Genomic DNA, 16,609 nt, shown 5'->3' with positions numbered 1-16,609 from the left:
CCAGGATTTGTGTGTGTGTGTGTGTGTGTGTGTGTGTGTGTGTGTGTGTGTGTGTGTGTGTGTGTGTGTGTGTGTGTGTGTGTGTGTGTGTGTGTGTGTGTGTGTGTGTGTGTGTGTGTGTGTGTGTGTGTGTGTGTGTGTGTGTGTGTGTGTTTGTGTGAGTGTGTAATCCACACAATAAATTTGTGTGTGTTCTTTTGTCTATGCGTTATTGTGTCATTTGTGTGTTTGTCGGCCTAAAATTGTAAAGTAAAGAAGTCGAAATGATCTGACAGTGACAGAGTTTTGAAGTGGACAGTAAAAGGGTGCTGATTTTTCAAAACGTTTTTGCATTAGCAAGAGCAGCTTGAGAGATAGTTTGAATAGGGAGCTTCTCATGTTTACATTAGTGACTCAGCTTAACATCGATGTTTTGTCATTGAAAGAAAACAACAGAAAAGACTGTCTGCCCTGGGGACAGTCATGAAGTCACTGAAAGATGCAGATGGACAGATTGTGCTTGCCTTAGCTAAAAAAGCACACACACCGAGTGAATGCAAATAAATGCTCCCTAATTCTACAAAGAAAGACATACAACATGTACTGACTGTAAACAATATGGCTTAATACTGCCACCTGTCTTTCGGAGGCTACTGATATTCAGACATCCTGATTATCAGCTGTGAGAAAAGTGACATACCTCTGATGCAATAAAGTCAAATATCTCTTGCTCTAACCTGAAGCACAGATCACAGGGATTAGGGTTAGTTTACAAATCCTTAATGTATTATCCTGCAAGTACACTAAAAAAAAAAAAAAATTGAGTGATAATGTTTCAAAGAATTGGCAAGTATTACATTGAATTAAACATTTACATTTTAAAGTTAAAAGACTGCCCTTTAAACAATTACTTAATATAAATACCCTGCCATTGTACTTTTGGTATATTAATCTGATATACTTAAAGTTTGTTGATTTGGAACAACTAATTTTGTACTTAATGCGCTTTAGTTATCCGAAAGTAGAGCTGAGGTCCAACTAATGATATACTAAACAATAATAATAATTTACATTATAATCCTTTTATATTTAATATTTAGCTAGTTTGTGTTCTGCTGTGCGTCCCTGTGTGTTTAATAAGCAGAATGTACACGCGTTGTGGACCCGCCTATAGGCGCACATTACTAACGCGCTCTTTAAATAACAAAAAATATATATTGTGCCATTGACTTTAGACCAGGTTTCAGTTGGTCAATGGCGCAGTCTATTTCAGTTGCCTCAGAGTAGCAACGCGCCAAAAATGTGCCTGAACACACCTCGTTTTCAGACCAGCGCGCATTTGCATTTGCATTTGCTATTTAAACAACGTGGCGCCAGATGCATGGGCGTCAGTTTGGTTTGAAATGTGCTGGGGACAGAGACGCATTCGGAAGTGCATTTTCAGAAGTGCTGGGTACAATGACGCATTCATTTTTTTCTTTCTTTAGCGCAGGTCATGTTTTGAAAGACGACGTCATGTAGCTTACTAATGTAAGCTCTGCAAGCTACTATGCAGTGGCGGCGTTTCACAAAAACCTAGAGTAGCCTATGGCATTCCGTCTGGCAGAGGCGCCGCAATAGGGCAGACAATTGGCTGGGGCCCCGCATTTTAAGGGGGCCCCAGAGGGTTGATCATTTAAACAATCAGAAATATTAATATAAAGACGCAGCAACATCAGTGGGGCCCCTCGCTACGCTCGTTATGCTTTTACCTTTTTCAAACTGGTGCAGCGCTTACTCGCGGTATAGGCAAAAATGCATGATTTGATTTGTTAAACATGAAAATGACTTATCCATCTGGCATGGCAGCTCGCTCTAACTTTAACCTAGATAAATGTTCGCTATTAAATGGATATTAGGTGCATATTCAAAGTGTGTGTGCGGAGACGTGGAGCGCGCACTGCGGCAGGCGTCGGCGCGAACACTTGCATTTTCCTATCAACAGTGGAAACAACATTAAATACTCGATCTTTTCTGGTCATACAGAAAGGAATAATGCATCTGTCGCAAGTACTTTTATTTGGGTAAACTTACAATAAGAAAACGTTGTGCTTTTGTTAAATAAAATAAAACAAACAGGGCGCGCTATAATTATCTCCATGGCGTGAACTGGAGCGCGTCTCAATAATGAACTGAAATACAGTGTATAGCCTCAAAAACATTATGAATATTTTTATATAAAGCTCGAAATGTTCACTTTTAAACGAAAAAATTTGAATCGAAAGCAAATACCGGCTGATTAGGCTGTCATCCATATGAAAGGTGCATTTCTCTCTAAAGGCGCATCCACTTTATGTTTGGAGCCGACACTGATTTAGAAATATATATTTTTATTAATAAACAATAAAAATGCCTCATTATTTTTTCAGACATGTTATCATTGGTTTGCTTTTGCCGGTGCTTTGCGGCAAGATTTATGCATGTGGAATAGGAATAGGCTATATTCCTCCATGCACTCAGTATTTAAGCAGAAATTAATATAAACGTGAGAAAAAATAAAACGAGCTCCACAGAACATAAAATATTCATTTTATTTTATTTTTCGTGTTCGCATTTATGAGGAAAAAACGATGTTACGGACGTGATCAGTTCTCGGTTACGGACGCGACCGCTCTGAAATCGTCAAACGTCTGCTTTAAAACATTCACAGACCTCAATCAGAAAGCACAAAGCCTTTCTTTAAAGTGAATTTCGTTTTGTATTAATTGTATCTTAATTTTAATCAATGTTTCATTAACCAATTGGCTGGATTTAATAAATAATAAGTAAAGCAGATAATAGATATCACGACGACACCGAGGCGCCGGCGCATGAAGTGGAGCTCGTCTCATAAATGAACCGAAACTCAGCACAGCCTATGCCTCACAGACCTGAGAAATATATATATTATCTACAGAACGCTTTAAATCATACTTTTAAACAGAACCATTCAAAACGAAAGAAAATTATGTAATCCGTATGAAATGTGCATTTCTCTCCGGCGCGTTCACAATCATCGTCAACTTCATCTTTGCAGCGAGACAGAAAACACTTGTTTATTAGGCTAATAAATGTCTCCTTGCTATATTTGACATATTCAGATTACTTTTGCCTGTTCTTTGTGACAGCTTTTAGGTGATTTATTGGCAGCGCCACCCTTATGTTACATGAACGGGTCACCACTGCATCAGCACCGATTTTTTTTTTTTTTTTTTTTTTTATCCCCCAAAAAATCGTGATACGAACTGAATCGTGGGTCGAAAATCGTGACACGAACTGAATCGTGGGTCAAACATTGTGATACGAATCGAATCGTGGCTTTGGTGTATCGTTACAGCCCTACTAGCAACCCTAAAAAGTGGTGGGTACAAAATGACTCATGACGAAATCTGGTGGGTACGCGTCCCCACCGCCCCCCCCCCCGAAATCGACGCCTATGGCCAGATGTAAAAATGATAACTGGGTCGAGCTGAAACTAGCAAAACACACTTGCATCGCGCTTGCCGAAGTCCTCTGAACAAATATTCAGTATAGGTTTTATGGCCTTGTTTCAGTGACTTAATTTGTTTTGTTTTTCAAAAACCACGCATAAACGTCATTTTATCAAAACTACCGACTTTTATATACATGCTGCTCACATTGAAATATTTGTGATAAATACAGTGAAATCAGACTTTAGCCATGAAAATGTTATAAGTAACAGAAATAAGCACAAATGTCAATGCATGCCTAAACATATACAGGGCCCAGAAAACACCACAGACCCCAGAGAACTGTGGTCAATCATCAAAAGGTGAGTGGACCAGCAAAAGCCCTCACTAATAAGCCATGAATGGATCGCCATCAGTCTGGATTTGGCCAAGAAGCTGATATCCAGCATGCCAGAGTAAATGGCAGAGGTTATGAAGAAAGAGATTCAACATTGTATATTTTGTATACTCTTTGTACGTATACTTTTACATTTAGTTTACACTCTTTGTATATTTTGCCAATAAAAGCCTTTAAAACTTATGAAATGCTTTCCAGTATAGAAACATGTGAAAAATAATCTACAAATACTGAAGCAGCAAACCTTTGGCCACGGCTGTACACCTGTTTAGTTTCAATGGCCACAGGACTTCACAATAGCACCTTCATGGTTGACACATCCCACAAAGACAACAAAAGCACCATGCAGACACAATGGAGGAACTAGTGTGTGCTGGAACTCTCTTTCCATTGCTGCAAGCCCACAGATATTAACCAAAGGAGAAAGAAGGCGGGCACCACAAGCATCAAACCCTGTGGGCCCAGCTCACCCATTTATGATCATCTTTGAATCACTTCTATGTAAAGCAATTTAAACTATTGTAAGAAATTATAGTCTGCCCCGATCCAACTTCCACTCCAATATATACATTTATATCAGAATGTTCCTTCACTTAAAAGAGCTTAATTATCATATAGAGACAATTACATCCAATCTCAGTAATATGTAAATAAATAGTATCACAGAGGGCAACCAACGACCATTTTGATTACAGGGACTTCAAATAGCTTGTCACCTTAAGCATTTGACCGTTCTAACAGAAGATCAAAGATGTGATCACTTCAGATAGATTGTATCACCTAAACCTTTTGCTGTTCTGATTTCATTTACATTAAGAGTTGACCATTTGGGTTAATCATATCCTGAACAAATGGTAGTCAATTGTAGAATGGGAATGGGACACAGAGAATCTTCTCAGACAAGGGGGTGTCTCAACTTCATTAACATACAGACCACAGCTGTCACAATAAGAGCAACTTAATTTACATTAAGAGTTGAAAACTGTATTAGGATAAAAGGTTTGAGATTTGGATGATCTGGGTTCATTCTGACGCCGGTGAACCCAAGGTGCTTTTGTGTACCTTGCCACTACTTTGCTGTAATAAACTTCATTTTTGAGATCTTCGACGTCCACATCATTTTTTCTTACACTATCATTGTGCATAATATATATATTAAAAAAAACTTTTGAAAAATAATTTAACTTTAGTATAGTTTAAAAAAAGAATTCTAATCATATAAATAATATAGCCTATACTTCAAAATAATATACATTTAAAAGTGTAAACTAAATGTAATGGCATTTAATTGCAATTATATTTGTGTATATTCACAATTACACATTTGTGACAATGAGGTTGCAATTTAGTATATTTTAAATGTAATATCAACAAGCAAACTACAGTTAAAATTGTAATCAAGTACATGTCCTTTAGTTTGTTAGTCAACACATCAAAAAAAGAAAAAATGTAGTAAAACTTGTGAGATCAGAATTATTTTGGAATTATTTTAAAGGAAACCTTAAATTAAGCGCACTTCTTTTTCACAAGGGTAGTGTTATATAAAATCTATATAATAAAAAACATTAATTTCATCTGTCATATGGCAAATTCCTAATTAGCAAGATAAGAATGTGATCAGAGCAATACAAAACCCGTAGAAAGCAGAAACAAACAGCAGCAATCAAAGTCTCCATTACTTCAACACCTCCACTGATCACTACACTAACCATATGCTCTGTGTGTGTTTGCTTTTCTCAGATGTTCCTGTGGTGTGCTGTGTGTAGCTTACGGTGAGAGGTTTGAAAAGCATCCAGTACTCCTGTCTTCCTGGAAGCATGTCTCCTAGCAACATGCTCCTAGTCCGAACAACAGCTGCTGCAGAGGATATCAGGTGTGATGAGATCCATTTATGACCACACACAGTCCCCGATATCAGATATTTGAGTGGTTAAAATGTTTCACACTTTATCATATGCGTCTTTAATGCTGCATTCACGTGCTGTCGGAATGATCTTACTTCCCAGTTCGGAAATTATAATATAATTTTCAAAAGCTTTGTTGGAGATATTAGACCAGTCCCAATGTTAGCAAACATGCACTGATGTATCGTCCACCAATATTTACTGACCGATTTTTTATCAATTTAAAACCATTGGCATATCAGCTATAGCATAAAAAAGGCTGATATAACAAACCGATGGTTTATTAACTAAAGGGGTGGTAGAATGCTCTTTTCACAAGATGTAAAATATGTCTCTGATGTCCCCAGGGTGTGTATGTGAAGTTTTAGCTCAGAATACCCCACAGATATTTTGATATAGCATGTTACAATTGTCACTTTTTGAGGGTGAGCAAAAACGCACCATTTTTGTGTGTGTCCCTTTAAATGCAAATGAGCTGCTGCTCCCAGCACAGAGGGCGGACAAAATCTGTACAAAATACAGCAGGCCTTGACAATAAAGACTGTGCAAAAAAACGCTCAGGACAATTCGCCTTTGGCTAAGCCACGCCCTAGAATGTAGATTGACCAATCACAGCGCAGCCAAGAACGAGCTCCCACAGAGGGTCCGACACTTTTTCACAGCGCTCCATTGACTTCAACGGAGGAGGCTCATATTTTTGGTCTCGGCAGGTTATTACGTCGTCGTTTTATAAAAAATATGGTTAACCGTTGTGCCTGGGGCATTTGTAACACAGATACGTGTTTCCCAGAGAGGTTGGAGGGGGTGTCCGTTTTTTCCCCTTCCCAAAACCGAAGTTAAATACTGACAAGTGTCATCTTTGGATTAAACTGTGTGGACGTCCTCACAGTCAGCGAAACCCCTCAAGGATCAACAAGCTCACCTTTGCTCTAAGATACATTTACCTTTTAACCTTACTGTGTGTGAAGTTATACTAGTTAGACAGTTTTATGCTGTTTAGGTCATGATTTCGGTTCTCTGCCCTAATTGTTGATACGCTAGCACACGCTGCTAATAAATACAACTTTATACTCGCGTAGTCCGTTTGCTTTGTAAATAATAACGATTATAGAAGTGAATAGAGACCTACCCAGCTTTGTATGAAAAGTGTTTCTCCTGATATTGTTAGTCCCAGCCTCCGTCTCGATTAGGATATTCGGTGGTTCATTTTTTGACTGTGACCGTTATGCTTTTGCCTCTATTTGGATGCCTTGTTGTTGCTTGTGTTTCACCCGTATATGTCTTGAATAAAGCCTTCAAACGCACACTGCAGCCACTTTTGCCTACTTCTATCGGACACTTTATTTGCTGCTTTATAAAAGTTTGATAAAATTCCAGCAGGAAGAGCCGTCACAGCATAAGCCATGTTGATACCAAACCAGAGCCCAGATGAAGTTGTCGGAGGTAGCAACAGTAACTAAGGGGGGCGGGGCTTAGCCAAAGGTGAATTGACGGAACTATTACTACCCTGATCTGGCCAGTGCTGCATTTTCATGAAACTTCATCTTTTGCATGTGTTTTTAAGCCTTGCATAATTTAGATCATCAAGCGCAAGTCAAATACTGAATTTCTCTTCCACTTTAACAAATTATTTCAAAATTGGGGCAGGAGCTTATATGCTTTGAGGTCAAAAATGGATATGAAAAACCTTTTCATATGTATTGTTTAGGAATCCTCAAAATGATCGGCCAAATGATGATTACTTTGATAATTATGATTATCAAATTTTTACGACGCAACCGCGAGCTTCCTCACACCAGCCATGAGAAGCGGCAAATATGAAAAGATCAGCGGTGGCCGCGTCTAGTCTCCATCGGGCTACAGTACAATACTATTCCAGTGAAAAGGTGTGTATAACTCAAACTAGTTCACCTTCAAAAATCCCAACTAACCACCATTAGCTGTAGCTGCAGTACATCTGCATACATGTGCTGCTCTTCTTCCACTCTTTTAACTCCTCCCCTCTCACAAGAGCTTGTTCTCCTCATCCATGATATCCCCTAACTGGCCAGGTCTCCTAAGTGAGAGAAACGAGGGCTTGACAGAGACGCATTTTTGGACAATGTTGCAATGTTAAGCTCTCTTGAATCTTGGCGTGGTGAGATTTCGGCAAGTTAGGCTTCCAAAAATGTTGGATATTACCTAGATGTGTTAGCTTGTCATAACAAACCTTAATAAAATGCAGGGAATAGATGCTTAGTTACAAGCAGAGGAAGGAGCTGCTTGCTGAAAATAAATTATATATCACTGAAACACACACAGCAACCGAAATTTGTTGCAACCATTTGCTCGACCACCCAGTGAGAGAGTCAATGCTTGGAAATGGTCAAGCCTTTCAAGCGGACTCCAAAGAACATGAAAAGCTGCTGTGACTGTCTATACCAATTTGACTGGTCAAGACACGCTATCCCCACACTGGACAAAGCAGGTTCGGTTTTTCTTATCCTAAAAGGAGATTTCTTCGTCAGAAGTGCTCATTATAGCAGTCTGGGAACTTGTAAATACGATTTTGTTCGTATGTAACCCTAAACCTTGGAACATAGGACCCTATGTCATTTGTTTATTATGGGTCATATACAAATCTGGGGAGCATAGGACTCTTAGGGATGACTCTGAAACTAACACAGTTATGTCTGAAGGCATTTCTGACTCTGACGAAGCTCACAGTTACTTCAATCAATATTTCTACCCCAATCTTCACCCACTGAGAGTTTTTAATTGAAAGCGAAACGCAGCCTCGAGTGCTCAGAGTGACTCCGGTTAATAACATTATAAGTTCTCAATAACTATGGTGTAATAACAGTTCCTCATAGAGTCATCGTACAGAGTGAATGTGTGACGGCTCGATAAGAGATCAGAAGAGTTGCAACAATTAGTAACGCTCTCTAATCTCAATGATTGTCATCATTTCCGTGCTTCCTGTTAGCAGTGAATAGGGGTTTTAGAATGAGAAACATCTGTGCTGTCATTTCTGTGAAGAGATTACGGTGAACACCGCCATCCCCTTCAAAAGACACGCTGGGTGTTGGAAGTGAAAGATTTGAAATGTCACAGCAGCCATATGGAAATGCTGGATATAACAGCAACCTTACACACTCACACACACACTCAGTCTATTTGGATCAGGCTGTGAGAGGAGGATTATATGGTTTTATTTCCTCAAACCTGTTTTACGCTTGCCCGGTTGCTCAATGGGTAGCACTTTTGTCTCACAGCAAGAAGGTCTTGACTGAGCTAGGAGGACATTCTCTGTGGATTTTGAATGTTTTCCAGGTGGACTTTATAATTCAAAGACATGAAGCATTGGTAAATTGGAGACAATACATTGTCATCTGTGATTCGAATGAGAGTGTAGTGTGTATCCAACCAGGGTGTTTCCCTGCCTTCAACCCCAGATGCTCTAGCATCCCCGCAACCCTATGACAAGTGGTTTGGAAAAAAGATGGACCAATGCCATTGGTGCCCTGCTGCCTCTCTACTCAAGCTTGCAAATGTACAAAAGTGAGAAAGGGACAAAAAAAAAGTTTTCTTTGGGACTTTAAGACATCCTTTCATTTAATTTCATAGATAAGACAGGTAGAAAGCAAGTCTTTGAAAAGAGCAAAGACACAACAGCAAACTCTCTACACACACACACACACTGTAAATTTCCACTGCAAATATGGAACAGGAGCTGCATCTGACATGGCATGCTTATTTATACAGAAATTCACGTTTCACAGATGTACTGTGTGATTTGAATCCCTTCCGAGTCAGTGTTTTTCTCACACAACCTCTATAAAAATCCAGGGCAAATTACCTACTGTTTTTAAGGCAAACTCAACTGAGAAATCTAGTCCAGTACGAATGCAAATGTCTGTGATTTCTGATGTTGTATTATTCTAACGCTTCTCCACATGTGTTTTGACCTGCCTGGGCTACCATTTACGCACCAATTTTCGGCATGCTTTCATTTAGTTTCAATATGGATGGTATTCTATGAAAAAATAACATATACAAGCAATAAATAGAGCCAAATCGCCGGAAACTGCCAACTGCTCATTTTAATATCAGTGTCAGGTAAGCACAGCACATGACCTTCTGTAACGCTCACGTCTAGAAAACACACACTCCCACCTTTGTAATAAACACGGAGAAGTTAGTCCCGTCGAGTGATAAGAGTTATAAATATAAAAAATTATCAAATTAACATTCATTACAGCCATTATTGGTAGATTATTGCTCTTGATATTCTAATTGTGATTATCAATAGTGATTAGTAGAGACATTTAAGAAATGTTTTAATGGGGAAACAGCTTGACATGTTCTTGTGGGCTACACAGACAAAACAAGAACCGTTGATGTACTGAGTCACTGTGTTATTCACACTCACGAAAACTCCCATTATAAATCATAGAAGCTGTTCACACTGTGAAATAATAAATCTTGTTTATATCATATCTACACTTTGTTTATGATGAGAGTTGAGTGAGTGTGCGTTATGAACAAAACTCCAGTCTTTTCAGCAGGTTTCTTCATCATAGGTGATTAATCCAAACAACTGATTGGTCATTTCATTTTTTTTTTTTTTTCATACTATGGAAGTCAATGAACTTCATCATCAACTGTTTGGTTACCCAAATTCTTCAAAATATCCTCTTTTGTGTTCAGCAGAATAAAGAAATTAATTCAGGTTTAGAACAAATTTAGGGTGAGGAAATTATGACAGAATTTTCATTTTAGGGTGAACTATCCCTTTAACAGTCCCAGTGCCATCCTTGACTGAGCAATTGACTGTCTGTGATTTGACTAGACTAAGTGTAATATTTAATTATTTACTCATCCAATATTTCTGTTACATCTATAATAATGTTTTCTGCAAAGCACCTTAAGGGTTTCACCCTAATTCCGTTGTACAATGTGTGCAATGACAGTAAAAGCATTCTGACTCTGAGAAAACAACGTGTAAAAATAAATCTTGGATGCAACGTAAGCAGATCTAAATGTAACACTTTTCATTCATTTTACGCCTACCAGATGTAATAGATTTAGTTTAGTAGTGCAGGGGCAAATTCTGTACCCTTTTCTTGAATTTGTGGGGCATTTTTTGCCTCAAGCACCTGTTAATTTCAGAGCCTGCTCAGAACTCTCAGAATAATTATGAAATTTCTCACTCCACCCCACAGTTTTGACCATCGAGTTTAGAAAACCATAACTCTTATCAGTTAGAAGAAATATACCCTCCCAAGTCAGAACAGTCACAAGGCCTGTCTTAACTTAGGTGGGTGTAGCTCAAATGCTCTAGGAAAAGTTAGTCAGAAAAAGATGCTTTTTGAACTATATGTAGCCTGCACCAGCAAAAGTTCATGCGGACAATGTACAACAAACGTCGGTATTCTGTAAACAGGTTGCATCACTTCTGGTTCAGATCTTTTGTACATGCTATGTTAAATGTGGAGATGTTTTACTCAAGACACCTTCAAAGGAGCTACTAAAGATGAGCATAACTAATGTCGCAAATTCAGGTTGACAAAAGTTTTTTAGTTTTCTCACTATCATTTGGATATTAAAATGAAATAAACTGGAAGAATAAAAAGACTAGTTAGGTTAGCTGATTCCCTTAAAAGTCCATAGCTATCTCCGTCAGTTCATACTGCTGTTAACACTCTCAGACAAGTGGATGTGATGAAAGTTTCCCTGTCTGTTCATGTGACATTCGGCATAAAGAATATGGGGTCATGCTAGCCAGCCGAACCATGACCCCTGGGCTGCTGCATCAGAGACTCCACTACAGTGCAATGCTATAGACTCGAAAAGAAGCAGTCAGTCTCAATAGAGCGCTGCTGCCACCTACTGGATATAGTTTACTCGTCTGTTCAAATAATACATTCAAAAAATATGAATGGTGTTGTGGTGATATGGCATGGCAATATAAATTGTGTATGTTAATATGAATATGGTCACCACCCAGAATCACATTATATTTCAATGGTATCATGGGTGAACCTATTGAGCTGAGACATCAAAGAAAAACATCTTTGTTTGTGTTCTGGAGAAGAAGAAAAAATCATAAACATCTGAGGTGGCAAGAAGGCAAGTAGAAATTTTAAAGGCCAGTTACTGGACTGCATTACTGTGAAAAATCATTAAAAGATTTATGTGAACACATCATTCAAAATTTGTTTTAAAATTGTTGCGAGAATGATTGAAATAGAGCCTGATTGCTGGAAGCTTGTAAAGAATTCTGATTACAAACAGAACCTTATTTGTTTATTCATATAAAAATAACATAATTCATAATTCAATTTATTTAAACAAGAATTCCACAAAATGTTTATAAAGTCCAGTTGCAACAAAAAAGATTGCCTTTTTGTCAACATTTTTCTCTTCTCCAGCATTGTATACAGAAAACAAATGTCTTCCACCTACAGTATGTATTTCTCCATCACCTACAAACAGTTTGGCTGTGTACTTGCAGAACAACAACTTAGAAGACATGGATTAAACCACTGGGGTGCTATGGATTATTTTAACGCTGCCTTTACAGTATGTGCTTTTTTGGAACTTCAAAATTGTGGTCACCATTTAAAAAAAAAAAAAAAAAAAAAAAAAAAAAAGTCTGCAGCAAAAAAAGTCATACATATCTATGGTGGCATGAGGGTAAGTAACTGATTAGATACATTTTTATTTCCAAGTAAACTATTTGTTTAAGGCTAATTACTGGACTGCATTTATAACTCTAAAAAAAAAAACATACAAATTTAATGTATATATTTCTATATTTATATTAATATAAATTATATTAGTTTCCCCATCCTTTGGGAATGAATGTAATAGAGCCTGACTGCTACATATGATGAAAATGGTGTGGCTGATTGTACACACAGAGTCACAATTGGTCTGTGCACTTTATTTCCACTGACTTTCCACGAATCGCAATGCGCTGCACTTAAGATGCACGCCAAAACATTACTGATATACTGTAAGATATACACTATAAGAGAGATCCACAAACACTCAGCCATCTACCGCTAACATAATACCGGTTTCACTTTTTTTTTTGAAGTTGCAGGACAGTAGAGGATATGAAAATGTGTGAGTGTAGAGTGGCTAAAATCCTGACAAGGTCTTAAAATCTCGGTTGCCGCCACAGTGACGCTGCTCAACTGGAGGGCAGGGGGCTGTGGGTAGTGAGAGCGTGTGTGGTGAGGAGAGCTTGAGTCACAGCATGTTAACCAGAGCCATGTGTGGCCGACTGCCTGAGGGGCTTCTCTCAGAACAGCTGCCACACACACACAGACAGCTTCACATGAGGAGAAAGGAAACCTTAAATATGATTGTGTATTTGTGCAATACATATATATATATATATATACATATGTATGAGAAAGAGAGAAAGAGACTTTACATACACAAAAGACACACAACAGACGTTTTTTAAGTGTGTGTTTCAGCAGAGAACTTGTGACACACTGGAAGTGAAGGAATGTGAGGAATCCTCAGGGAGTACACACACTCAGACACTGACCCAACAGATCTATTCAACAACAGCTATAGACACAAATGCTTTTTATGTCCTCTACTCCTAAATCTAACCCATAGCCTACACAAAGCTTTCTGAATATTAACATTTTCATTTATACATAATTTTTTGTTTATTATTTAATTAGTATTTTAGTATTAGTTAAGTCCTCACAGTGCTAATTTCATGTTTTCCTATCCTATCCTTTACTTTCCTTGAACTTTACTTTATTGAATACTCTACGACTCAGTTTTAAAGTGAGTCACCGTAACATGGATCTTATCTGGATCGCAGAAGAGGGGCCCGGCAATAATTCAAGCGAGATCACACATGAGACTGTCATTCAATTAAACAGTCCAACCCCCCAAAAAACGACTGTGACAAAGTCCACATGTTAAAATGGCCAAAAACTTTACCACATGTCCGAAAAACATACCATTCCCATAGTACCAGGCCCAAACCGACATGGTATCATCCTAGTATCACAGGCAAAAATATGGTATCATGTCCAAAAGACATGGACAGGCAGTGCCAGCATTCACAGCTAAAAATAACAAGCAAAGCTGTACCAGGCAACTGGCACTAATAAAACATCTACACAAGGATAATTGTATCAACACAGCAAACTGGAAAAGAGGGAGGTGGGGGAGTGGTGGGACGGGGGGTTGGTGGAGAGGAAGAAAAACAGGTCCCACAGAGCTACCGTACAGGCGCCAGTTAAGACAGCCAGCAGAGAGAGGAGAAGAGAGGAAAGACAGAGCGAGTGAGGGGGCAAGAAACTCTCAACAGATGCGTGGAGCCCTCGTCAGCATTCCTGCTAGGTAACGCAAGGTCAGAAGCCGCAGGAAGACAATATGAGGACTATTTAGGCTCCCTCTGCGCCAGATGTGTTTTAATAAGACGGCTGCCCTCCCAGCTAATAAGGTCAGCCTCTGGCTCCAGCGAGACGAGCAAACAAGTCGATTCTTGGCAGGAATTCAGCTCGGGCTTGGCACAGTCTCCGGCTCGGCTTCCTGCACTCTGAATGAGGCAGAGAGAGCTTCAGTCATCTCTTTACACGAGCAGCTTTTTATTAGATACTTCCTTTTTACGCACAGAAGAAAAAAAGTCGTAAGGAAGAAGGGGGACAGAAAAAGAAGAAAAACATAGAGAGTGTTCATAAATTGGGGGAATAATAATGTAGTTATTTTCCTCAATTATTCTCAACCCTCATTATTCCTGTCCGTTCACTGGATCAACGGGCTCAAATGTCTGTATATAGACCTCAGTGTTGATTCTGAAAATGTTGTTTTTTAAGCCCTTGGGAGACAATGGACCAATCATGGGTAGAGAGAACAACACAAACAGAAGAACCACTGGAGTGTTATTCAACTGTTTGAGAGATTATGCTCCATTAAGTTATCTTTCATCATGCAATAATTAGTCCTGGACAAGCCGAAATGTTACCAAATTATAGGTGGTTGGCATTATTAGCTTTTTTATGAGGTCCATCATAGTGTAGTAGACGTACTAAAAACAGCAAAAAGCAGAAATGCATTTCTGTCATTCACAGTAGACACCCTAACACATCCTGTCCTGACAGCTGGCCCATTCATAATAAAAGACAATTAATTTCCTCACTCTCTTCTCTCTTTCTCTCTCTGGATTTGTGCCACTTTCAAAACATTGCTTTGTTTGTGGAATGAGTCCTGAAACATGTTACATTTTGGCTCAACCAATTCAGATTTGGAAGAGACTATATTGATAAATGACAGGCATGCAGCAGGGCGGAAAGAGTGCAAAGATTGTTTAGGAAGCCTGATTGGAAAGAGTCATCATTTTTGCTGTTCCATTTAGTTTCCACTAGTGGCGCAACATCAATACAAAAAAAGCACAAATATGGACAATCCTCAAGTAAACTGCACAGGGCACAGTAAGCAAGCAAAGAAAAATCACAACGACATTAAATCACAACAAGCAGAATTCTGACCTGCCAATGTTTAATAAAAAAATAAAAAAATTGAAGGAACGACACATTTCAGTTATGATATACATTACATGACAACACATAACATAACTGTAATGTGTCGTTTTGGTGATTTTAGGTTCAACATCTAATTGTTTGACAAGTGTGGTGTCTAGGGTTGCCACCCGTCCCTTAAAATACGGAATCGTCCCGTATTTACAAGTAAGATGATGCGTCCCGTATCAAATCAATAAGGGACGCGATTTGTCCCGTATTTTACATTAGGCCCACATATAGTTGAATAAAAACATAAGGATTTTGCAGTATGGATAATACTAATAGCAAATATAAAGAAATCAATTTCTTAGTAGAGAAGCTCATTGCGTGATTGCATTTTAGCGTCTTTGTTTCTATAGCGACTGAGTCTCGTGAACATGCGCTGTAAACCTGCACGTTTTTTAACCCCTTGTAGCGCGCTGTTCGGGTCTTTTCGACCCCAAATGACGTTTGCTGAAATAAATAAAACATTATATTTGTCCAAATGATGTGAGACTTTGCACGGTTGACAACACTTTCTACATCTACAAAAAAATTAAATAAATTTGAATAATATCTGTTTTTTATGTTAGTGTGGGGGGAAAAAGTCACACTTGTGTTGTTTCAACAAAATGTCATTTTGAAACATAATAGGTTTTTTTTAGGATTTATAGTTTTAGGAGGATTTATTATATTTTTTTTACTTTAGGCTATATAAATAAATATTTTTTAAACAAAAACAGTAAAAAAAAAAAGTTAAATTCACTTTATAAAAGACCCACATTTCTAACGTTCATGGATATAGATAATTTGACATGGTTTAGTGTAAGATTTTTGCCCATCTTTTGGAAAATGCTGTTTTAAAAGTAAAGAAATTATCACTTTAGTAGATGGCTGCAGAGCTACACCATTTGCTATTTGACTAAAATACATATTTTCAATAGCTTTTAGTTGGATTCATATCTACATATTATGAAATCACAATTATAACAATAAAAGTTGAGCATTTGGGGGGGGGGGGGGGGTGAATGGGTGTCCCTTATTTTGCCACACTGAAGGTGGCAACCCTAGTGGTGTCCCACAGGCTTCTGGACACAAAGTTGGGCAGTTTCCACAGGAAGGTTTGTTTAAAAAAGTGGCTTTTATCATTGAAAAGGACATTTACACATATATTTACATTAGGTGCTGAGACTCGACAGAGAGACCACTGAGAAACAATCAACAACATTGTAAAAATAAAAAAAAAGAAGAAAGAAAACCCTAAAGTTTTAGATGCACACCAGCGACACCCTGTGTTTGATAACGATGCCCCAGAGACACTGGGAAACACAGGAGGTGGAGGAAATACCAGAGATGAAT

At 38.4% G+C, this 16,609-nt stretch overlaps 1 protein-coding gene across 4 annotated transcripts in view; it reads right to left on the bottom strand.

Moving 5' to 3' along the window:
- gse1b (Gse1 coiled-coil protein b) overlaps positions 1–16,609 on the bottom strand; it is a 240,704-nt gene that overhangs the window by 190,832 nt on the left and 33,263 nt on the right. Inside the window, exon 1 of one of the 4 annotated variants that reach the window (XM_079620098.1) lies at positions 5,597–5,677. The exons of the other annotated variants lie outside the window; for them this stretch is intronic. Coding sequence (XP_079476224.1) covers positions 5,597–5,659 — 63 coding nt within the window. The 5' untranslated portion in view covers positions 5,660–5,677. Of the gene's footprint in view, positions 1–5,596; positions 5,678–16,609 lie in introns of those variants that run through there. 4 annotated transcript variants of the gene reach the window in all.

Source organism: Phoxinus phoxinus (genome assembly GCF_949152265.1).
Source record: "Phoxinus phoxinus genome assembly, chromosome: 8".
NCBI classification, from domain to species: Eukaryota; Metazoa; Chordata; class Actinopteri; order Cypriniformes; family Leuciscidae; genus Phoxinus; species Phoxinus phoxinus.
The sequence above is the reverse complement of the archived record's forward strand: the minus strand, read 5'-3'. Positions and strand labels throughout refer to the sequence as shown.